Source organism: Muscardinus avellanarius (genome assembly GCF_963383645.1).
Source record: "Muscardinus avellanarius genome assembly, chromosome: 3".
NCBI classification, from domain to species: domain Eukaryota; kingdom Metazoa; phylum Chordata; class Mammalia; order Rodentia; family Gliridae; genus Muscardinus; species Muscardinus avellanarius.
Window position 1 is genome coordinate 34322668 of NC_137788.1, and position 23760 is coordinate 34346427.

Here is a 23760-nt window from a genome sequence, read left to right on the forward strand (position 1 = left end):
GATTGTGCAGGTTTGAAGCCAGCCGCGCTGGCTTAAGAGATCCTGTTTCCAAATAAAAAATATAAAATAGGTCTGGGAGTGTAGCCTGGAGGTAGAAGGGCTTCCAGGAACCCCAGTACCCCCCCCCCAACCAACAAAAAAACACAAAACACTAACAGAAATAAAGAATGCCTTTGACCAGCTTATTAGTCCACTGGACATGGCTGAGGAAAGACCTACTGGGATGAGGATACCTCAATAGAAACCTCCAAAATTCAAAGCAGAGAAAAAGACTAAAAAACAAAAACATAAACAAAAAGTCCAACAGAAGTCCCAAGAACTGTGGGGCAACTATAGAAACACGTATAATGGAAGAAGAAAGAGAATAGAACTGAAGCAATAATGACTAAGAATTTCCTTAATTAATGTCAGACACCAAACCACAGACCAAGAAAGCTCAGAGCATACCAGGCAGGAAAACGAGCGCGCGTGCACAAACACACACCCAAAAAAGCTGCCGAGGCATATAATTTTCAAACTACAGAAAATCAAAGATAAAGAAAAAAATCATGAAAAAAGAAGGGAAAACACCTTACCCATATAGAAGTAAAGTAAGAATTACAACCAACACCTCAGGAACCACGCAGGCAAAGAGAGGAGAGTGAACTATTTAGTGTTGAGAGGAACAACCCACCAAACAAAATTCTGTACCCTGTGAAATTATCCTTCAAATGTGAGGAAGAAATAAAGACACAGAGGAAGAAATAAAAACACAGAGATTATAGCCAGTAGATATGTCTTTTCTTTAGCAAAAAGTAAAGTGATATAGGATAAAGCCTGGATTCTGAAGAAAGGAAGAGCTTGGGGTGTACCTCAGTGGTACAGCATTTGTCTGGCATGTGCAAGGCCCTAGGTTTGATCCCTAGTGCTAAAAAATTAAAAATAAAAAATAAATAAAATGAAAGAAAGGAAAGACGGAAGAGTATAGATGAAAAAACAAGTGAAGATAAAATAAAAACTTTTACTCTTATTTTAAATTGATCTATTAAAAGTTTATTCAAAATAATACTAAACAATATATTTGGCTGTGTACTTATGTGTATCTAGAGATATATGAATATGATTATGTATAAGTAATATAATTAGTAACAGTAATTCAAGGTATGAAAGAGAAATTAGGTTTATAAGTTACTCTTACTACCTGTGAAACCATATAGTGCTACTTGAAAGTGGACTTGAAATAGTTGTAAATATATATTGCAAACTCTGGGGTAACCACTAAAAAAAATAACTATTATGCTAAGAAATGAGAAAGAAATGAATCATATAAATTGCTCAACAAAAATTACAAAACGTAGAAAAAAGGTAGAAGAAAAATACAGGAACAAGGAAAAAGGCTATGGTAGGCACTGATCCATCTTTATCCATAATCACTTTAAATAGCAATGGTCTAAATACACCAATTAAATCAGAATCCTAGATTGGATTGAAAAACAAGATTTAAATGTCTGTAAAGAAACCCACTATAAGTATACACATATAGATTAAAAATCAAGGATAGAGAAAGACAGTATCATGTTAATGTTACTCAAAAGAACACAGGAGTGATTATATTAATTTTAAACAGAACTGATTTTGAGGCAAGCAACTTTTTCAGAGCAAGAAAAAGTATCAGGGGAGGAGAGGGGTATGACATAATGATAAGAAGTTCAGTTTTGCAAGAGGACATACCGATCCTCCATATGCACGTACCTGACAACAGCGCCAACATACATGAGGCAGACCCTTAAAGGGAGAAATAAGTGAGTCTACTATTGCAGCTGGAGATTTAGATACCCCTCCAGCAGAAATGGATACATCCAGAGCCCGGCATGTGGCGCACACTTGTAATCTCAGCTTTCGGGAGGCTGAGACAGAAGGATCATGGTTTGTGGACAGCCTCAGCTACTTAGTGAGGCCCTTTGCAACTCAATGAGACTCTGTTTCAAAATAAAGAATAAAAAATAGGACTGAGGGTATAGCTCAGAGGAAGAATGCTCCTGGGTTCCATCCCCAGTACCTAAAAAAAAAAAAAGGATACATCCTACATCCTGCAGGCTGAAGATGAGGAGAGGCATAAATGAACTCAACAGTACTATTAATCAACTGGCTGAAATCGACATCTGTCAACTACTTCATCCAATAGCACAGTACACATGCTTCTCACATCGAACATTCATTCATCAAGACAGACCACATTATGGGCCATAAAACACACCTGGAAAAATGTAAAAGAACAGATCATACAACATCCTTTTCTGAAGACACAAGAGAATTAAGCTAGAAATTAGTAATAGAAAGATAAGTGGAAAATCCCAAAATATGTGAAGATTAAACAACATACTTTTTTTTTTATTGTGGTACTGAGGATGGAACCCAGGGGCCTTCTACCTCTAGGCTATACTCCCAGACCTATTTTATATTTTATTTGGAAACAAGGTCTCTTAAGCCAGCTCAGGCTGGCTTCCAACCTGCACGATCCTCCTGTCTTGGCCTCCCAAGCGCGGAGGTTACAAGCGTGCGCCACCACGCCCGGCAAACAACATACTTCTAAATAACACATGGCTCTAGGGAATATCCTGAGAAATTAAAAAATTTATCCTAAAAATTAAAAAGTAATTTGAACTAAATGAAAATGAGAATAAAGCATCAATATTTGTGGAACACAACAGAAGCAGCACTTTGAGAGAAATGTACAACAATGTACACTGTGTATTGGAATGCAAACTGAGGCTCACACAGAAGTGAGGTCAAGGTTAGAGTGAGCCAAGGCCCAGTCAAGAGAGGTGACCCTGCACTCTGTAAAGGCAGCCTGGCACGAGGCCACACCGGCACACGTGGTAGATTTCTACTCATCCTGGGCCTTGAGATTATGGCCAAGGGAGAGATGCCAACCCAAGAAGAGATGCAAGAGAGATGGTTTTCATCACATTTCAGGATTACTGAAGCCGGGAATGATGGTGCATGCTTGTAATCCCCGTGCTTGGGAGGCAGAGACAGGAGGGTCACACAGGTTCGAAGCCAGCCATGCTGGTTTAAGAGACCCTGTTTCAAAAAAAAAAAAAAAAAAAAAAAAAAAATATATATATATATATATATATATATATATATATATATATATATATATATATATATAAAATAGGTCTGGGAGTGTAGCCCGGAGAAGGGTTTCCAGGAATCCCAGTACCAAAAAAAAAAAAAAAAAAAAAAGGAATAATGAGGGTCTTCTAGATATTACTGAAAAGACATCTTGACTACTAGGTAGTTTCTAAAATGACAGAAGCTAAATCAAGCAGCTATAAAAGTATCTAGGTGAGCATATTGTGAAGTTGGAAAATGTCCTTACTTTCTAATCCATGGAGTTCAGGGGAAAAGCTACTATTGATGAATCTGACACTCTATGACTTAAGAAAACCCAAATACTGGCTGGAGCTAGAATTCTGCAGATGACATATTTGGAGAAATCATGTGATAGGATGCTGATTAGAGTTGGACATACACATTTTGGCAGGTTATGCAATCTTTTACAGGTTATTTGGAAGGAAAACTATGGCTGGGCCTTCTATTCTAGCTCTAACATTTTAGGATTTGGGCAGAGACATACTCTACTCCTTCTAAGAGAAAGACCACCCTAACTTATATAGGGATCATTCTAATTGCTTAGATATTCCTGAAAAAGGTAAAGTATCCATAGAGTAACTGAGCAAAGTTTCACACATGTATCTTTTTTTTTCTTTTGGTACTAGGGATGGAACCCAGGGGCATTCAACCTCCGAGCTACACCGCCCCAGTCCTATTTTTTAAATTCTTTTTGTTTTTTGAAACAGGGTCTCACTGAGTTGCAAAGGGCTTTGCTAAGTAGCTGGGGCTATCTGCAAACCACGCTCCTCCAGTCTCAGTCTCCATAATGCTGGGATTACAAGCATGTGCCACCATGCCCGGCTCACACATGCATCTTAGTTTACACATAAAAATGAGTATTGCTCTTTATAGTTACCCACTGGGATGCTGTGTATTGATTTTAAAGGTAAAGTTCTTTTAGTTATATTCATAGACTATTCATATATAAGATGGGAGCGCATATGTATAACTCTTAGTTTATGAAACAGGATCTCTCTCTCTCTCTCTCTCTCTCTCTCTCTCTCTCTCTCTCTCTCTCTCTCTCTCCCCCTCCCTCCCTCCCTCCCTCCCTCCCTCCCTCTCCACGTTGATTACCCACCCCTTTTAGACACCAGATTTTGCCCTGAAAAACTGCTCTGAAATAATTTATTATCTGTTCTCCAAAATCAAGCTCACTCTCATTGTAATAAAGTTGAACCCCATCAATGATCATTTTCAAAGAAATAGAAGTTTCCTACAAATCTGAGTGGTGGCAGCATGACTGGAATGCTAGAATGCTGGAAGATGAAAAGATCACTAAGAAGGGAGCGTGCCTAACTATGGAGGATGAGTATTACTCTGAACAGGGCCAGGGAGCTCTGGTGCCTCCTGCTATCCCCCCTAAGTGGCCCCAGCTACCCAACAGTGAGTTAATAGAACACTTACCCAAGTTTCTTTGATTATTTGACAGAATGAAAGTTTCTTGGAGGCTATTTCAAATGCCAAAGATGAAATATTTAAAAAGATTCTACCTAAGTTTACAAGTAGATAGGGGATAGTTACTGGTATAAAACAAAGGCAGTGCAGATGCATGGGAAAGCCATCATGAAAACCCTCCTCAGAAATGGACATCTGCTCCTATTTTCTGATATTACTAAAGGTAAAGGGCCTGTGGCAGCTAGTCCCATTTCTGCTCTTACCTGTGGGGGCCTGCATGGCTGAGCTGGGGATGGTGGCACCATCTTGGGGAACAGTGCTGGTATCCGGCTCAGGGGTGCTGGTTGTTGGTGAGGTGGGTGGAGGGCTCAGCAAAGTCCGAGGTTTCCTCTGTCAAAATGGATGGGGAAAAGTTTGCTACCCATAAAAGGTAACTTGTCTTCTCATTCCTCTATTCCTAGCACTTAATTCACCCATAAAACAAAAATATATTTGCAGATGGTACTATATTTTATCTTTGTTTTTCACTCACTATCTGGCCCAAAGATATACATATCACAGATGCTTAGTAAACATTTTCTGAATCTATGTCCAAGATTTTGATCTTCAGAGCTAAAGCTTAATGTATTTTTTTGTGTGTGGGTTTGAGGATGAAACTCAGGGGCATTCGACCTCAAAGCTATACCCCCTGCCTTGTTTTTTATTCATTATTTTGAAACAGAGTCTCACTAAGTTACGGAGGGCCTCACTAAGTAGCTGAGGCTGTCTGCAAACCGTGATCCTCCGGTCTCAGCCTCCCGAATGCTGGGATTACAAGTGTGCGCCGCCACGCCCAGCAAGCTTAGTGTACTTTTATATCAGATTCAGCATTACACAAAATTCCAGATCCCTTATAAACTAGTCAGTTTAAAGCAAAAAATATACATATATATGCTATGGCATAAGTCTTCATTGACGTGACTTGTATTTCCCTTTTTCTTTTGATACTGGGAATTGAACCCAGGAGCATTCTATCTCTGAGCTACACCCCGAGCCCTTTAATTTTTAATTTTTAAAATAGGGTCTTGCTAAATTTCTAAGGCTGACCTTGAACCTGTGATTCTCCTATCTACTCTGTACTTTCTCCTTATAAAAATGGAAATGACCCTTCTAATTCTACAAACTTCTTTCCTTTCCTGCCTCCTCTTCAGGTTACTACCTGTCATTTCTTATACATTCCACTCTAGTAATCTCAAAATATATCACTTCTCTAAAAATCCTGTAATTGTACTCGGTCCATACCTTTCAATATTAAGCTGCCCCTTCTGCCTAAAAATGACCTTTCTTCTTTTGTTTTCATATTTCTGCTCATCTGGGAATCTTTCCTCTAATTACTGTATCTTTCATGGTATCTAATGATGTCATTATGTCTGTATACTGGTACCCCCATTAGCCTGGAGCTCCTTGAGCTCCTTGGCGTTTCATTTTGAGTACCATTCCTGGCATGACACATGGTATGTAATTATGTTTTTCATGAAGCATACAGTGTAGATCACCAATAATGAGGGAATAATAAAGAGAATTTGAGAGAAATCTATCTTGCTGTTCAAGAAGATCTCAGATGGTTCCAAGAAAGTTTTCTAAAATCCTTTTCATTGCAAGGGAAACACAAACATCATAGAGATCCAGAAGTTCCCTTTTAATAATTGTCCAATGTAGGGTCCACTGCTGTGAGTTATGTCTAAAGGTGCTAGCAGGCAAACGTAAGATGGCCTTGCCTGGGAAAGCCATCATGAAAACCCTCCTCAGAAATGGACATCTGCTCATATTTTCTGATATTACTAAAGGTAAAAATACAAATAAGTAATGCACCAGAAAAGAAGGAAAGTACTAGCTAAACCTTAATAAGTTGGTTACAGGATTTTGTGGGGTTCCTGAAGGAACAATCCTGGTGAGTTAGGTACCTGAATACTGTAGAAGAAAGCAGAAAGATGGAAGGTATGTTTCAAAATAACATTTGAACTGGCTTCAAAGCTTTTTTAAAAAAAATTTTGCTTAAAAAAGGAATATAAGGCTCATGGGTGAAATGGAAGGCATATACTTTAATAGGAGCAGGCAAAAGAATAGGAAGAGGCATAAAGGAGTCAAATATTATGACATAAAATACAGGATATTACACACTATAAAAATGATGGCTTTCAAGACGGATGGAAAGAAAGTGGACTTTGTCTACTATGTTCAAGACTTCTTAAGAAGCTGGGCGTGGTGGCACATGCTTGTAATCCCAGCATGTAGGAGGCTGAGACAGGAGGATTTGGGTTCGTGGCCAGCCTCAGCTAGTTAGTCAGGCCCTCTGCAACTCAGTGAGACCCTGTTTCAAAATAAATAATAAAAAGTGGGTCTAGGGGTATAGTTCAGAGGTAGATTGCCCCTGAGTTCCATCCCCAGTACTGCAAAACAAAACAATCCCCCCCCCCAAAAAAAAACAACAACAACAACAAAAAAAAAGACTTCTTAAGAGAGTAGAATAGAGGTAAGCATCATAGTTTTTGGGTCTTGAAGATTATTTTTCCCCAGTACTGGTGATTGAACCTAGAAATGTTCTACCACAGAGATATGTCCTAGCCCTTTATTTTTATTATGAGACAGATATCACCAAGTTGGTAAGGCTGACCTCAAACTGTGATCCTCCTGCCTCAGTCTCCTGAGTGGCTAGGATTATAGGCGTATGTCATCATGCCCAGCTTGAAGGATCTTAAATGCCACTTAATCCAACCATCTATCCAATATTTTGACCTTCTTCTCCCTGAAAACATCTCTCCTATAGAGTTACCTAGTCCTTTATAAAATATCTCTACTGCCAGGAGCTCATTATTTTCATTTTTGAGACAGAATTAACTATTTATTTTATTTTGAGACAAAGACCTTCTGTTTGAGTTTCTGCTTATTGATTCTGGTTTTGTCTTTAGAGTCTTCCAGATAGTTTTATCCCTCCTTTTCCTATTCTCAAGATGTGTCCATATTGTCATAAGCATGGCTTCTCTGGCTTTGACACTCTTAGGGTCTTCAGAAAAGAATGAGAGGAGTATAATAAAGATAAAAATGAATTAGGACCCAGGTTAGAAGTTAGTGGCTAATAGGTCAGGAACAGCATTATATGTTACACAGAAAGATTAGGAGGGGACATTAAAAATTCAAAGCCAGCTGGGAGTGGTGGCGCACGCTTGTAATCCCCACACTTGGAAGGCTGAGACAGGAGGATCGCACGGGTTCGAAGCCAGCCTCAGCTACTTAGTGAGGCTTTCAGCAACTTAGTGAGACCCTGTTTCCAAATAAAATATAAAAAAGGTCTGGGAGTATAGCCCGGAGGTAGAAAGCCTCTGAGTTTCACCCCCAGTACCAAAAAAAAAAAAAAAAAAAAAAAAAAAAAAAAAAAAGAATTCAAAGCCAGTAAATAAAAGACAACTGAATTTGGCAACATCATCACTAAAATCATCCATCCATCCACCCACCCATTTTGCATATAATGAATACTTCCCAAGAGATAGAAATACAAGGTACTGCAGGAGAAAAAGAAAAGATTAGATTATTGACCTTGAAGGAACTTCTGTTCTATAAGGATTAAAGTCAGCTAGAGTTACTAAACAAACAAAACAAAAAGACCAACAAACCAATCCTAGGTAGGAATATGAGATGAAATGTACTTCTCAGGGAGGATTGGGCATCATTTCCACATGTGAACTCAAGTATTCCAGCTTAGGAAGGAGATTCTGAAAAATTCCCTGGAAAGGAGTGAAGGAGGTGATGCTAAAAGGGGCCCCAGAGAAGCTGCTGAGGGACCCTCTTTTCACATCAGTGTTTTCCCTATGGAAGCTAGATACCCATGAAAACCTGGCACACTGCAGAGGTAGTAGTTTCAGTAACAGTGTTCAGAGGAGCTTGATTCAGGAAGCCCTTTCCAACTTGAGATGTAAGTATTATGTCCCTTAGGAAATGGAAAGAATAAATATGTGGTAGGGCAGCTGTGACCTTGAAATTGAAGATCTGGAACCAGTCAATGCAGCCTTTGCCATTTACTAGCTATGTGAAAATCATTTCACATGTATGTCAATTTACTACTAATAAAATAACATTGACATTACCTTCCAGGGTTTTGTGACGACCATACATATGTAATGGCATCTAATAGAGTGAGACACTAAACAAGTATTCAATTTTTTTCCCTAAAGAAGGGGTAGGGATAGCAAAAGAAATACATTTATAGAATCATTTTGTTCTTTCTGTTTACATGTTGGGCATCCACTCTGGAGAAGTTAACAAATGGCTGAGCCTTCTAGCTAAAGACATTAGAATAGGATACCCTCAAATGTGAGTAACTTTCAAAGTAAAAAATTGTTTTCCTATGTCCACCATCCTATCTAATATTACCAGCTCCCACCTAAGCAGACAACAAGAGATGACAATCTAGGCTATTCCTTTTAAAGTCATACATAGATGGAGAAAAAGGCTAGATAGCTCTTTTTGCAGATGAATGGATATGGATGAATATTCTTTTATAGCCTGTTATCCCTTTCTTGGAAACCCACATTTTTACCTACCTTACTGCCAGGTTTAGGACCCCTCTTCTTTGGAAATTTCAAAGGTTCAGCTGACTTGGATGGGGTAGAGATAGGATGGGGAATAAGGGTCTTGGGTGTTCGGCCCCGCTTCTTTCCTGGTTTACGTCCCCTCTGCCCTGGTTGTTGTTCCAAGACAGTTTTGGTGCTGCTGTGGTTGCTGGGCTTCTCAGTGTTCACATCAGATGCAGGGTAGGGATTCTTTGGAATCACAACTGCAAGAAAAAGACTCATTCTATCATGTCATTCCTGGTGTTCCCGTCCCTGACAGGAAAAAAAGGGTTTACCTCAGGAAGTTAGTTTCCTTGTATTTGACCTAAATGTTTAGAAAATCCCAAAAGAAAATTTAATTTAGATTGGATGGAATTGATTTTAAATTATTTCTAGCAGATGTAGAAAAAATATTAAAAACTTCTCGCCAAGGTATCTTAGAGAAGTATTGCGACCTAAGTCTAATTTGAAAAGCATGATCAGAACAATAGGTTCTGGGTTGGAACCACTCTTAGAAATCCACAATCTTCTCTTCCTGAGAATGAAGATGTTCGGCTCAGAAGAGAAAATGATGCCTTCTCCAGTTTATGCCATGGCTGAGATAAAGACTTCTGTTTAGAAACTAAGCCCTAAGAACTAAGTTGATATCAAGCTACCTGGAATTTTAGCATGATTAAGTAGTAGTGAAACACATGGAAATATAAATATGATAGCATGTCTCCCTACCTTAAAACCTTTGTTGCCAATTACCTTTAAGTCTAAATTCTTCATTCTAGTTTCCAAAGGCTTTTGTGCCTTTGCCCTGCCTTGCCCTGCAGTTCTATCTGATGTCATTTTTGGTTACCTACCCTCATGTTCTATCTCATAGCCCCATACACTGAGCTATCTATTGTTGTTGGTGAGATATGTATCAAGTCAGTTTTCAACACTCCATCCAGAGCTACCCCCTATTGAAGACATCTATGACCATGCCCCATTCAGTTAGTGCCCTCCCCTCCCAAGGATTCTGTTAGAATTTTTTTGTTAGAATTTTTCTTCATTTTATTCCAATCATTCATCTTCTTCTTATATTCAGATATTTTTTTGAGATAGAGGATATCTAATTCATTCCACAAGTAGTTATGGAGCACTTACTAAAGTTTATGCACTGTTCTAAGCCCTGGTGATGGACTAGTGAAAAAAAAATCATATAGTTTCTACTGTCATGAAGCTTACCTCCTAGTTGGATAGAAAACAAACAAAAAAAGCCCCAAACAAATATGCAGTGTAATGTCAAGTACTGATAAGTGCAGAGTGACGAGACTGAGGAGGCCTTTAATTTTTTTTTCATGTAGTAAAGGGTATCTTTATTGTTATTAGTGATAGAAAGTGGCAAAGGCCAGTGATGAGGGCTGCCATAACAAATACCAACTGAGTGGCTTAAACAACAGAAATATATTTTCTCATATTTCCAGAGGCTGGAAGTTCAAAATTGTGGTGTGGGCAGGTCTGGTTTGGAAAGTCCTCTTTGAGAAGACATTTAAGCTGGGCGTGGTGGCGCATGCTTGTAATCCCAGTGCTTAGGAGACTGAGACAGGAGGATGGCACAGGTTCAAAGCCAGCCCCAGGTACTTAGTGAGGCTCTCAACAACTTAGTGAGATCCTGTTTCCAAATAAAGTATAAAATAGGTCTGGGAGTATAGCCCGGAGGTAGAAAGACCCTTGTACCACAAAAAAAAAGAAAGGAAGACAGAGGAAGAAGAAGAAGAAGAAGAAGAAGGAGGAGGAGGAGGAGAAGGAGGAGGAGGAGGAGGAGGAGCAAGAAGAAGAAGAAGGAAGAAGAAGAAAGAAGAAGGAAGAAGAAGAAGAAGAAGAAGAAGAAGAAGAAGAAGAAGAAGAAGAAGAAGACGACGACGACGACGACGACATTTACCCAGAGCTCTGAAATGAGGCAAAGGCACAGCCTATAAAAATTTAAGGGAAAACATTCCAATTAAGAGAGTATAGATGGGTGTGGAGGCACACACCTGTAATCCCAATACTTTAGATCAAAGGTCAAAGCCAGCCTCAGCAACTTAGTGAGGTTTTTCTATTCAACCCCCCCAAAAAAAGGTCTGGGGGTGTAGTTTGGAGGTAGAATGCCACTGGGCCACTGGGTTCAATCCTCAGCAAAACACACACATAAACTTCTCCTCTGTGTGTGTGTGTGTGTGTGTGTGTGTGTGTGTGTGTGTGAGAGAGAGAGAGAGAGAGAGAGAGAGAGAGAGAGAGAGAGAGAGAGAGAGAGAGGAGAGAGCTGAGCGTGGTGGCTTATGCTTGTAATTCCAGTAGCTGGGAGGCTGAGTTAGGAGGATCACAGGTTCCTGGCCAGCCTCAGCAAATTAGTGAGGTCTGCTGCAACTTGTGAAATCCTGTTTCAAAATAATAGAATAATGCTGGGTGTGGTGGCGCACACTTGTAATCCCTGCTCTTGGGAGGTGGAGACAGGAGAAGCGTGCAGGTTCCCAGCCATGCTGGCTTAAGAGACCCTGTTTCCAAATAAAAATATAAAATAGTTCTGGGAGTATAGCTCGGAAGTAGAAGGGTTTTCAGGAACCCCAGTACCACAAGAAAGAAAGAAAGAAAGAAAGAAAGAAAGAAAGAAAGAAAGAAAGAAAGAAAGAAAATAATACAATAATAATGGGCTGTAGCTGTAGCTCAGAGGTAGAATTCCCCTGAGTTCAATCCCCAGTAGCACAAAGGGAAAAAAAAAAAAAAAAGATTCTGAAATGGGAACATCTTAAGTGTGTCTGAGGAATGAGAAAAGAGGCCAGTACAGCCGGAATTGAGACCAAGGATATTAGAGGGAATATTAAGTTAGAGGAGGAGCAGTAGTAAGACTGTATGATTCTACAGACTGAAAATGAACTGAACATATTCTATGTATAAAGGGAAGCCACTGAGCAGGGGAGTGACAAAATGTAACAAAATGACCACTCTACTTCTCTATGAGGGAGGTTCAAATAGAACTAAGGAGACCAGTTAATAAACTACACAGAGGACAGATAGAAGATGCTGAATATGTTCTCTACTACAGTGAAATTTTCATAGACATCTATAACAATTGTGTTGAGCCTTTCCATATAAAAAACAATGAGACACGAATCCGACTTCACACTAGATATAAAAATTCTTACATAAGCCAAAAACATCAGCTAGAAAAAAAAAGAGAGGAATATCTTCAAAACTTGAGTTAGGCAAAGACTTATTAAATAATACATAAAAGCACAAATTATAAAAGAATACATTAACATATAGCTTCATTAAAAGAAAAATTTCTGGCCTAGGGATATAGCCCAGTGGTAGAGCACTTGCCTAGCATGCACAAAACCCTTGGTATGATCCTTGGTATCACACACACACACGGAAAAATTTGTTCCTCAAAAGACAACATTAAGATAATCTACAAAGAAGCTGAGCGTAGTAGTGTACTCTTATAATCTTAGTACTTGGGAGGCTAAGATAGGAAGATCATAGGTTCCAAGCCAGCTTCAGCAATTTAGTGTGGCCTTTAGCAATATAGTGAGACTCTATTTCAAAATAAAAAATAAAATACGGCTAGGGGGTGTATATCAGAGGTAAGATGCCTCTGGTTCAATCCCAGTACCACAAGAAGAGTAAATAAATAAATAAATTTTTAAAAATCCAGAGAGATGAAACACAAATGTCAGAAAAATAATATCTACAGTCTATAAAAAGGGCTAAAATTATAATAATAAGGTTGACAATCTAATTTTATTTTATTTTTTACAGAACTGGGGGTTGAACACAGGGGCATTCTACCTCTGAACTGTGGCTCCAGCCCTATCTTTATCTTGAAACAGGGTCTCACTAAGTTGTAAAGGGCCTCACTAAGTAGCAGAGGCTGGCTGCAAACCTGTGATTCTCCTGTCTCAGCTTCGCAAGTACTGGGATTACAAGCATGTACCACTACACTCAGCTGACAACCTAATTTTGAAACTGGATAAGCCGGGCGTGGTGGTGCACGCTTGTAATCCCCGCGCTTGGGAGGCAGAGACAGGAGGATCTCGCAGATTCGAAGCCAGCCAGCTGGCATAAGAGACCCTGTTTCCAAAAATAAAATAGGTCTGGGAGTGTAGCCCAGAGGTAGAAGGGCTTCCAGGAACCCCAGTACCACCAAAAAAAAAAAACCAAAAAAACAACAACAACAACAACAACAACAAAAAAAAAACAAAAAACTGGATAAGACTTCAAAAGGCACTTCACACAAGGATGGATGCACAAATGGCCAAAAGGCATATGAAAATGTGAAACAACTAGAATTCGACATTGTTGGTGGGGATCTAAATCTCTCTGAAAAACTGCTTAGTTGTACATCCTATCAGCTAACAGTTCTAACACTTAGGCATACACCCAAGAAAGACAAGTGATATGACCACTAAAAAAACGCACTATAATATTTATCACAGCACTTTTCATAAAGAAGCAAACTGGAAACAACTTAATTGCCCAACAGAAAAATGGACTCTAAAAACACTGTATATAGCCAGGCATAGTGATACACACTTGTAATCCCAGTACTTGGGAGGCTGAGATAAGACGATCACAGGTTTACAGCCAGCTTCAGCTACTTAGTGAGGCCTTCCACAACTTAGCGAGACCCTCTTTCAAAGTAGAGAATAAAAAACAGGGAGGCAGAATGCCCCCTGTTCAATCCCTAATATATAAAAAAACCCCCAAACAAACAAACAAAAAATGTGGCATTCATACAGGGGAATACTAAGCAGAAACAAAAAATAAGTTCAGTTATGTGCAACAGCATTGCTAAATCTCAAAGAAAAAATGGTAGACAAAGGAAGCCAGAGTATCTATTATGATTACTTTTACATGGTGTTTGAAAACAGAAAAACTAACCCACAGAAATAGAATAGTAAGATATCTTTGAAAGGATTGGGTAGCTAGGGTTTTGATTAAGAGGAACCAAGCGCTGGAAATGAACTTAACAATATAAAAAAAAAAAAAAAACAGAAGAAAACTGAAAAGATAATGGTAAACTGGAATTTTAGAATGAGGCAGTGCTACTGAAATAGATGAGAAGAAGTTGGATTCAGGACACACTTAGAAGGAAGAGCTGATATAACTGAATGTCAGTGAATCAGGATACAGAAGTGTAAGATCATACTAAACAGATTCAGTGAAAATCCTATTTAATGAAAGTCAGGAGTCACTGATGGTCCACTGTTACTGGCTTGAGCAGCTGGTAGAATAATAATGCTATTTACTAGTTGGAAAACACTGAAGAAGGAAATCTAGAATTTGGTTTCTAAAAATGTTGCTTATGATAAACCTATTAGATCAAAATATGGAAATGCTAGCCAGTCAGTTTTATGTTTGATTCTAGAATTCAAGGGAGAGGCTAGGACTAGAGATAAAAATTTAAGAATCATCAGTATATAATATAACTGGTATGTAAAGCCATGAGATTGGATGTGATCTTGTAGGATGTGAATACGTGGTCAAGGGAGAAAATGACTGTTTCTGAGATACTATGATATTTAGAAACTGAGGAGTAGAAGAGGAGCCAGCAAAGGACACTAAAGCATGGCCTATGAATCCAGAAGAAAATGGGGAGTCTCAGAAGTCAAGAGAAAAATGTTCTAAGAAGGAGAGAAAGGGCTAGGTGTGGTGGCACATACTTATAATCCCAGTACGTGGGAGGCTGAGACAAGAGGGTTCCAGGTTCAAGCCCAATATCAGCAATTTAGTGAGACTCTCAGCAACTTAGCAAGACTCTGTCTTAAAATATAAAATAAGCCAGATATGGTGGCATAATCCTATAATCCCAGTAATTGGGATGCTGAGATAGGAGGGCTGCAGGTTCAAGGACAGCAAGTAGTGAAACTCTCATCAACCTAGCAGGACCCTATTTCAAAATAAAAATAAAACAGGGCTGGGGTGTAGCTTGGAGGTAAAATGTCTCTGGGTTCAATTCCCAGTACAAAAAAAAAAAAAAAAAAAGAAAGAAAAAAATTGGGGGTCTAATGCTTCTGGGTTCAAAAACCAAACCAAACCAAAACAACCAATAAAAACCCAAACCCCTCAAAACACAACAACCACCAAAAACAAAATAAACAAAAACAAAACAGCATCTCCAGCCAGTGATCAAAGTTAACATCACCCCAAATGGGACACAATGACATTATGTGTCTACTAATATGAGGACAATCAAGATACCATATACATGCTATTTCTGCCCCAAATCAGTACTCCTGAATCAGAGAAACCAAAATTGACATATGCTTGACAAAACAACTGGCCTGTCAATATCAAGAGAGAGAGAGAGAGAGAGAGAGAGAGAGAGAGAGAGAGAGAGAGAGAGAGAGAGAATGAGAATAGTAGAATAACTGACAAAATTTGCAAACTGACTATCTAGTAGGTAATATTTGATGCCAACTGTGGCCTGTTCGAAAGACTTCCTTGGAAGGCACTGCATGTATTATCTAAGCAGTGTGAAGATGGATATACCCTATGATTCAGCAATTCCAATCTGAGGTGTAAACTCCTGAGAAATTTTTGCCCAGGTACAATAGCACACGTGTAAAATAATGCTCAGACCAGTATTATTTGTAATAACTGAAAACTTGAAATAATCCAAATGTCCACTATTGATGATGAAATAAATTTAGGCTGTGGTGTAACACAGAGGTAGAACACATGCTTAGCATGAGTGAGGTCATGGGTTCAATCCGCAGGAAAGGAGGGCACACACACACAGTATTTAAAAAATGTTACAGCTAGGAGTTCTCAGAACTCAATAACATCACTGATTGTCCAGAGGCAGGCTGTGTGTGTGTGTGTGTGTGTGTGTGTGTGTGTGTGCACGCATGTGCACACACTTTGCTGGGGATTAAATCCAGGGGTATTCTACCTCTGAGCTATACTACCAATCCCATTTTTCATGCTTTATTTTTTAATTAATTAATTAATTAATTAATTATTGTGGGTTTGGAGATGGAACTCAGGGGTATTTGACCTCTGAGCTACACCCCCTGCCCTATTTCTTTTTTTTTTTTTTGAAACTGGGTCTCACTAGGTTGTGGAGGGCCTCACTAAGTAGCTGAGGCTGCCCGCGAATCGCAATCCTCCAGTCTCAGCCTCCCGAATGCTGAGATTACAAGCATGTGCTACCATGCCCGGCTTCAGGCTTTATTTTGAAACAGGGTCTCACCAAGTTGCAGAGGGCCTCACTAAGTAGCTGAGGCTGGCCACGAACCTGTGATCCTCCTGTCTCAGCCTCCCAAGTACTGGGATTAAAAGTGTATGCCAGTACTAGAGTGTAAAGTACTAGAAAACTTACACTAAACTTACACTAGAGTGTAAGTACTAGATTAAAAGTGTATTTCCAGTACTAGAGATGAAACCCAGGGGCATTCTACCTCTGAGCTACACCCCAGGCCTATTTTTTATTCTATATTTTGAAAGAGGGTCTCACCAAGTTGCAGAGGGCCTCACTAAGTAGCTGAGGCTGGCCACGAACCTGTGATCCTCATGTCTCAGCCTCCCAAGTACTGGAATTAAAAGCGTGTGCCACCACGCCTGACTCTAATTTACTTTTTTTTTTGCAGTATTGGGGATGAAACCCAGGGGTATTCTACCTCTGAGCTACACCCCCAGCCCTATTTTTTATTCTATATTTTGAAACAGGGTCTCACTGAATTGCAAAAGGCTTCACTAAGTAGTTGAGGCTGTCCGTGAACCTGGATCCTCCTGTCTGAGCCTCCCAAATGCTGGGATTACAAGCATGTGCCACCATGCCCAGCTTCTAATTTACTTTTGAGAAAAGTTTCCCTGGATACTCTGTGAAGAATGGATTCTAGAAATGCAAGAAAAAAACAGAGACATCAGGAGAAGTTTGTAGAAGCCCATATAAGAGATGATGGTGGTAAAATTAAAGTGATACACGAGGGTACAAAGAAGTGGATAAATACAAGGTATAGCAGAGCAGATATCCCTGCAAAATCAAATGAGCAGCAGGAGAGAAGGAACAATTCAGGATGAATTTTCAGTCATTTACCAAGATGAAGAAAACTAAGGAGAAGTAGATTTGGGAGATATCAGTTTGGGAATCAAGAATCTTTTGACTATTTTATGCTCGAAATGACTTTTAGATCTCTAGAGATGATCAACAAACATGAAGTTCACAGGAAGGCAACAAAAGAGATATAATTTTGGTAGTTATTAGCATATAGACAGTATATAAAGACATAAAATCACTTAGAGAATATGTAGAACAGAACTGAGCCCTGAAGCACTCTAACCACCAGAGCTGGGAGGTGGAGAGCGCCAGCCAAGGGCAAGAGAGGAAGCCAAGGCACTGACAAAGGTACTAAAGACGGGGAGTGTGAGGTCCCAGAAGTGAAGCAACAGTGGTGTTTCCTGGAGGAGGGAGTGATCAACTGTGCTGAAAATTTCTAAGAGGCTGTGCATGGGGAGCACAAAGAAGGCTTTGTTGAGAGGAAGGTGGATGTGTTCTTGGTAAGAGCAGCTTCACTGGACCAATGGGGATGAAGGGCAATTAGAGAAGGCTAAGGAGAGAATAGAATGGAAGACAGCAATAGAAATAGCGACTATAGGTCACTATTTTTAAGACACTTTTTCTTTTTTTGCAGTACTGGAAATAGAACCCAGGGGCATTCTACCTCCAAGCTACAATCTTAAGTACATTGTGTGCTTTAGAGAATTTCCTTCTTCCCCCCTCCCATCCCCTCATTTAGGTTGTCTTGTTTGCTCCTCTATAGGATTTCCTTTTTCATCTAACATTCCTCCTATGACCCATTTCTCCTTAGCTTTCACATATTAGAAAAAGCATCCGATTTATTATTTTTTGACTAACCTCGCTTAGCATGTCCTCCAGTTCCATCATTTCCCTGAAAATGATGTAATTGTGGTTTTTCTAATGGCTGAGTAAAATTCCATTGTGTACATATCCCAGTTTTGTAATCCATTCATCTGTTGATGGACATCTTGGTTGGTTCCATAGTTTGGCTATGGTGAATTTTGCAACTATGAACATAGATACACATGCATTAATTTGGTAGTTTGGTTTCCTTTCTTTTGTGTAGATACCAGAAGAGGTATTGCTGGATTGAATGGTAGAATTGTTCTTCTGAGGAGTCTCCATACTGTTTTCCAAAGTGGTTGCACTAATTTGCAATCCCACCAACAATGTTTTAGAGTTCCCACTCATCCGCATCCTTGCCAGCATTTGTTGTTTGTGTTTTGAATGATTGCCATTCTAGTTGGGGTTGGGTGAAATCTCAGGGTAGTTTTGATTTGCATCTCTCTGATTGCCAATGATGTTGAGCATGTGCTCATGCATTTATTGGCCATTTGAATTTCTTCTTTCGTGAAGTGTCTATTTAGTTCGCTTGCCCATTTTGTTATTGGATGCTTTGTTTTCTCAGTGTTGAGTGTCTTTGAGTTCTCTGTATATTCTAGATATTAGTCCTCTATTGGAGGTGTATGTTGCAAATATCCTCTCCTATTGTGTTGGCTCTCAATTGAGGTTTTTGACAGTTTCCTTTGCTGAACGGAAGCTCTTCAGTTTCATGCAATCCCATGTATTGATTGGCCTTTTAGTTTCTTGTGCCTTTGGGGTCTTGTTGAGAAAGTTTTTATTTGTGCCTATGTGTTGCACTGTTGGACCTATGCCCTCTACAGTGAGCCTCAAGGTGGTCTCTGTTCTAATTTCCAAATCTTTGATCCATCTTGAATTGACTCTTGTGCAGGGTGAGAAAGTGGAATTAATTTCCAATTTTCTGCATATGTTTAAGCAGTTTTGCCAACACCATTTGTTGAACAGGTTATCTTTTGGCCAGTGCAATTTTTTGGCCCCTTTGCCAAAAATCAATTGGCTGAAAGTGTGTGACTTGTTTCTGGGTCTTCTATTCTGCTCCATTGGTCTATGTATCTGTTTTTGTGCCAGTACCATGCTGTTTTTATTACAATGGCTTTGTAGTATAGTTTAAAGTCAGGTATTATTATTCCTCCTGCATGGTTGCTGAGAACTACTTTAGCTATTCTGGGTTTTCTGTTGTTCCAAATGAATTTAAGGACTGATTTTTCTATGTCTGTGAGGAAGAATCATGGTAATTCAATGTAAATTGTTAAATATGTAGATCACTTTTGGAAGTATGGCCATTTCAGTGATGTTTATTCTGCCTATCCATGAACATGGAAGATCTTTCCATCTTTAAGATCTTCAATTTCTTTTTCTGGTGTTTCATAATTTTCTTTGTAGAGGTTTTTACCTCCTTGGTTAAGTTTATTCCTAAGTATTTTATTTTTTGTGGGAAATCCTGAGTGGAAGTGTTTTCTGAATTTCTTTTTCAGTGGGCTTATGCTTGGTGCACAGAAAAGCTAATTTTTTGAGACTGATTTTGTATCCAGATACTTTGCTGAATTTGTTGATCAGTTCTATAAGCCTTTTGCTTGAGTTTGTTGGGTTTTCTATATATAGTATCATGTCATCTGCAAATAGTGAAAGTTTGAGTTCTTCTTTTCCTATTTGTACTCCTCTGATTTCCTTTTCTTGCCTTATTGCTCTGGCTAGAGTCTCTAATACTATATTGAAGAGAAGTGGTGATAATGGACATCCTTGTCTTGTTCCTGTTTTTAGGGGGAATTCTTGAAATTTTTCCCTATTTAATATGATGTTGGCAGTGGGCTTATTGTAGATTGCCTTTATGATGTTGAGATATGTTCCTTCTATTCTGATTCTCTGCAGTGCTTTTATCATAAATGGATGTTGAATTTTATCAAGTGCTTTTTCAGCATCTATTGAAATGGTCATGTGATTTTTTGTCTTTGATTCTGTTTATATGATGAATGACATGGATTGATTTTGTATGTTGAACCAGCCTTGCATCCGTGGGATGAACGCTACCTGGTCATGGTGCATGATTTTCTTTATGTGGTTTTGACTGCGTGTTGCTAGTATTTTGTTCAGTAGTTTTGCATCCAATTTCATCAGAGATATAGGCCTGTAGTTTTCCTTCCTTGAACTGTTTTTATTTGGTTTTGGTAGTAGTGTGATATTGGCTTCATAGAATGTATTTGGGAGAGTCCCGGTTTTTTCTATTTCACTAAATAGTTTGAGAAGTATTGATTGGGGTTGCTCTTCTATAAAGGTTTTATAGAATTCACTCGGAAAACCACCTGGTCCTGAACTTTTCTTTGATGGTAAGGTCTTTATTGCTGTTTCAATCTTTTTGATTGCTATTGGTTGGTTTAAATTTTCTATATCTTCTTGACTCAGTTTAGAAAGGTTGTATTTATCTATAAAATTGTCCATTTCCTCCAGATTTTCCATTTTGTTGGAGTATAGTTTTTCAAAGTAGTTTCTGATAATCCTCTGGATTTCTACACTGTCAGTAGTAATGTCTCCTTTTTCATCTCTCATCTTCATAATTTGGGTTGATTCTTTTTTTTAATCAGGTTGGCTAGTGGTTTATCTATCTTGTTAATTTTTTTGAGAAACCAGCTTTTGGTTTTGTTGATTTTCTGTATTTTTAAAAATTCTCTACTTCATTAATTTCTGCTCTGATTTTAATAATTTCCTGTCTTCTACTGGCTTTGGGGCTAGATTGTTCCTGTTTTTCAAGGGCTTTGAGTTATGTCATTAAGTTGTTTATTTGAAGATTTTCTGTTTTTCTTATGTGAGCACTCAGTGCTATAAATTTTCTTCTTAATACTGCCTTCAAAGTGTCCCAGAGGTTTTGATATGTTGGATCTCATTTTTGTTTGTTTCTAGAAATTTGATTTCACCTCTTATGTCTTCTATGACCCATTCTTCATTCAGAAGTGTGGTGTTCAGTCTCCACATATTTATGTGGTTTCTCTGGGTCTTCTTATAGTTGATATCTAGTTTCATTCCATCATGGTCTGAAATGACACCGGGAAGTATGTAACATTTTTTGAATTTGCTAGTGCTCATTTTGTGTCCCAGGATGTGATCTATTTTGGAGAAGGTTCCGTGAGCAGTTGTAAACTCTCCTGTAGTTGAGTGAAATATTCTATATGTGTCTAACAGGTCCATTTGTTAATGATGTTCTTTAGGTCTGAGACATCTTTAGTGACCTTTTGTCTGGAAGATCGGTCTAATGTGTGAGAGAAGTATTGAAGTCTCCCCAGTATTTATTGTACTGGGGTTTATATGTGACTTAATTTCACAAAGAATTTATTTATGAAAGTAGCTGCCCCCAAATTTGGGGCACAGATGTTGATTATTGTTATATCATCTTGCTGGATTGTTTCTTTTACCAGTAAAATATGACCTTTGTCTCTTCTAATAAGTTTGGGCTTAAAGTCTAACTTGTTTGATATCATAGCTGCTACTCCTGCTTGCCTTCGAGTTCTGTTAGCATAGATTACCTTGCTCCATCCCTTTACCTTAAGTTTGTTACTGGTTACTATCTTTACTTGTAAGTTGTGTTTCTTGCAAGCAGTAGATAGATGGATTCTGTTTTTTTAATCCATCTTGTCACTTTATGTCTTTTTTTTTTTTTTTTTTTTTTTTCTGGTGGTACTGGGGTTCCTGGCAACCCTTCTACCTCTGGCTACACTCCCAGACATATTTTTTATATTTTTTTAAAATTTGAAAACAGGGTCTCTTAAGTGAGGTTGGCTTAGAAACTGTGTGATCCTCCTGTCTCCCCCTTCCAAGCATGGGGATTACAAGAGTGTGCCACCACGCCTGGCTCACTGGCCTTTTATGTCTTTTTGTTGGGGAGTTAAGGCCATTTATATTCAGTGTAATTATTGAAAGATGATTTTTATTCCTAAAATGTTAAGATTTTATTTGTTTTAAATACTGTTTATTGTTTTTTGCTTAGTTGTCTGCTGTATGGAAATTCTTATTTCTCTGGTTCTGGCATGTATTGCCTATTTCTTCTTTGTAGTTAATCTCTTTGATTATTTTCTCTAGTGTTGGTTTTGAAGATATAAATTCCTTCAGTTTCTGTTTGTCATGGAAGCTTATTTCTCCATCTAATTTGAAAGATAGTTTTGCTGGGTAGAAAATTTTTGGCTGGAAGGTGTTTTCTTTCAGAGTTTGGAATGTTACTCCAGGCCCTTCTGGCTTTCATGACTTGGTTTGGGAAATCTGGCGTGATTTAATTGATTTGCCTCTGAATGTCACTTGGCCTTTTGTTTTTGTAGCCTTTAAGATTCATTCCTTGGCTTCTACATTGGTCATTTTGACTATTATGTGACGTGGAGAACCTTTTCTCTGATCTTGTCTAAAGGGAGTTCTATACGTTTCCTGAACCTGCGTATTGACCTCTTGCTCTATATTTGGAAAATTTTCTATTACTTCTTTGAAGAGATTATCAATCCCTTTGGTTTCAACTTCTTTTCCCTTGTCTATTCCGATTATTCTTAGGTTAGCTCTCTTAAAACAGGCCCATATTTTTTCAATGTCCAATTCTTGCTGTCGATTTTTTTTCTAAGTTATAAACTATGCATTCGTTTTTGGTGTGATCATCTTCTAGGAGCGAGATCCTATTCCTCATGTGGTCTAATCTATTGTTTACAGTTTGAAATTATGCCTTTAGTTCAATGATTGCATCTTTTATTTCTTTCAGACTCTAAATCTTTTCAAAAGTCCTGTATTATTCCTATAGTTACATTCCTGATTTGATCTTCTGGAGAACTATGCATTTCTGTGTTATCAGGTTCTAATATTGTGGGATTGTGGAAGCTCATTGCTCCATTGTTGTTCCTCCTTCCCATGATTTCTGAAGTTTGTGCTTTCTCTGGGTTCTTCTCAGGGTCACCATGACTTTAATGACTTCACTTATGGTGCTCTGGATTTTTGGGGTTTGTGGTAATCTCAGCTGCCAGTACTCCTTTACTGGGTTGTATCTCAAAGTCTCAGACCCAGGGAGTTAGTCAAGGCTGCGTGAGACTCTGGGGGCACCGGGCTGGGCGTTTTCCCACAGGGAGCTGTGACTATGTTGTGGTATCTGTGCCATCACTGCTCATTCACTGGGTTGAAGTGCAATATCTGCTAGTCACTGGGGGTACAGCACTGGGATTTCTCCTGTAGAGGCCACAATTTTACTTACGTTTTTGGTGAGTGCTGGTCTGGAGCTCTTCGGGGTTGGTGAACTCACCGCCGCTGCTGACAGTATGGTGCTGCAGACATGCCCTCAGCCGTGAGACTGGTGTATTTGTTTTCTGGTTATGACCTCCACTCTGAATCCCTGGAGGGCATGATGAACTTGGCTGCTGGAAGTTTTAGATGATCTTTGTGCTGAAAGAATTGCTGAGTTACAACTGACTGATCCGCAGCTGCTCACTTCAGCTCCTTGTTTACTTTTTCCTCTCTGGAGCCTGGTGCTGTGAGGCAAGATGGTGCCAGTGTGGCACCCACCACCACAAAGCAGGTCGGTTTCTTTTCTGCTCTCTGGATGTTCTTCTAGTCTTCTTTTTCTCTGTCCCTTGTATTTATAGTTTTTATTTCTCTACTGATAGTGTTTTCTGGCTATGTAAAGCACTGATTTTGTGGCAATAGAGATCGAGTGTTAGCAGAACTCGTCAACGCTGCTTTTCTCGGTCACCATCTTCCCGAAAGTCCATT

At 38.9% G+C, this 23760-nt stretch overlaps 1 protein-coding gene across 5 annotated transcripts in view; it reads right to left on the reverse strand.

Moving 5' to 3' along the window:
- SCMH1 (Scm polycomb group protein homolog 1) overlaps positions 1–23760 on the reverse strand; it is a gene marked incomplete at its 5' end in the record, with an annotated part of 94241 nt that overhangs the window by 26471 nt on the left and 44010 nt on the right. For 4 of the 5 annotated variants that reach the window (XM_080690778.1, XM_080690777.1, XM_080690781.1 and 1 more), the window contains 2 exons: positions 4818–4944; positions 9132–9364. The exons of the other annotated variant lie outside the window; for it this stretch is intronic. In XM_080690778.1, coding sequence (XP_080546904.1) covers positions 4818–4944; positions 9132–9364 — 360 coding nt within the window. The remainder of the gene's footprint in view (positions 1–4817; positions 4945–9131; positions 9365–23760) is intronic. 5 annotated transcript variants of the gene reach the window in all.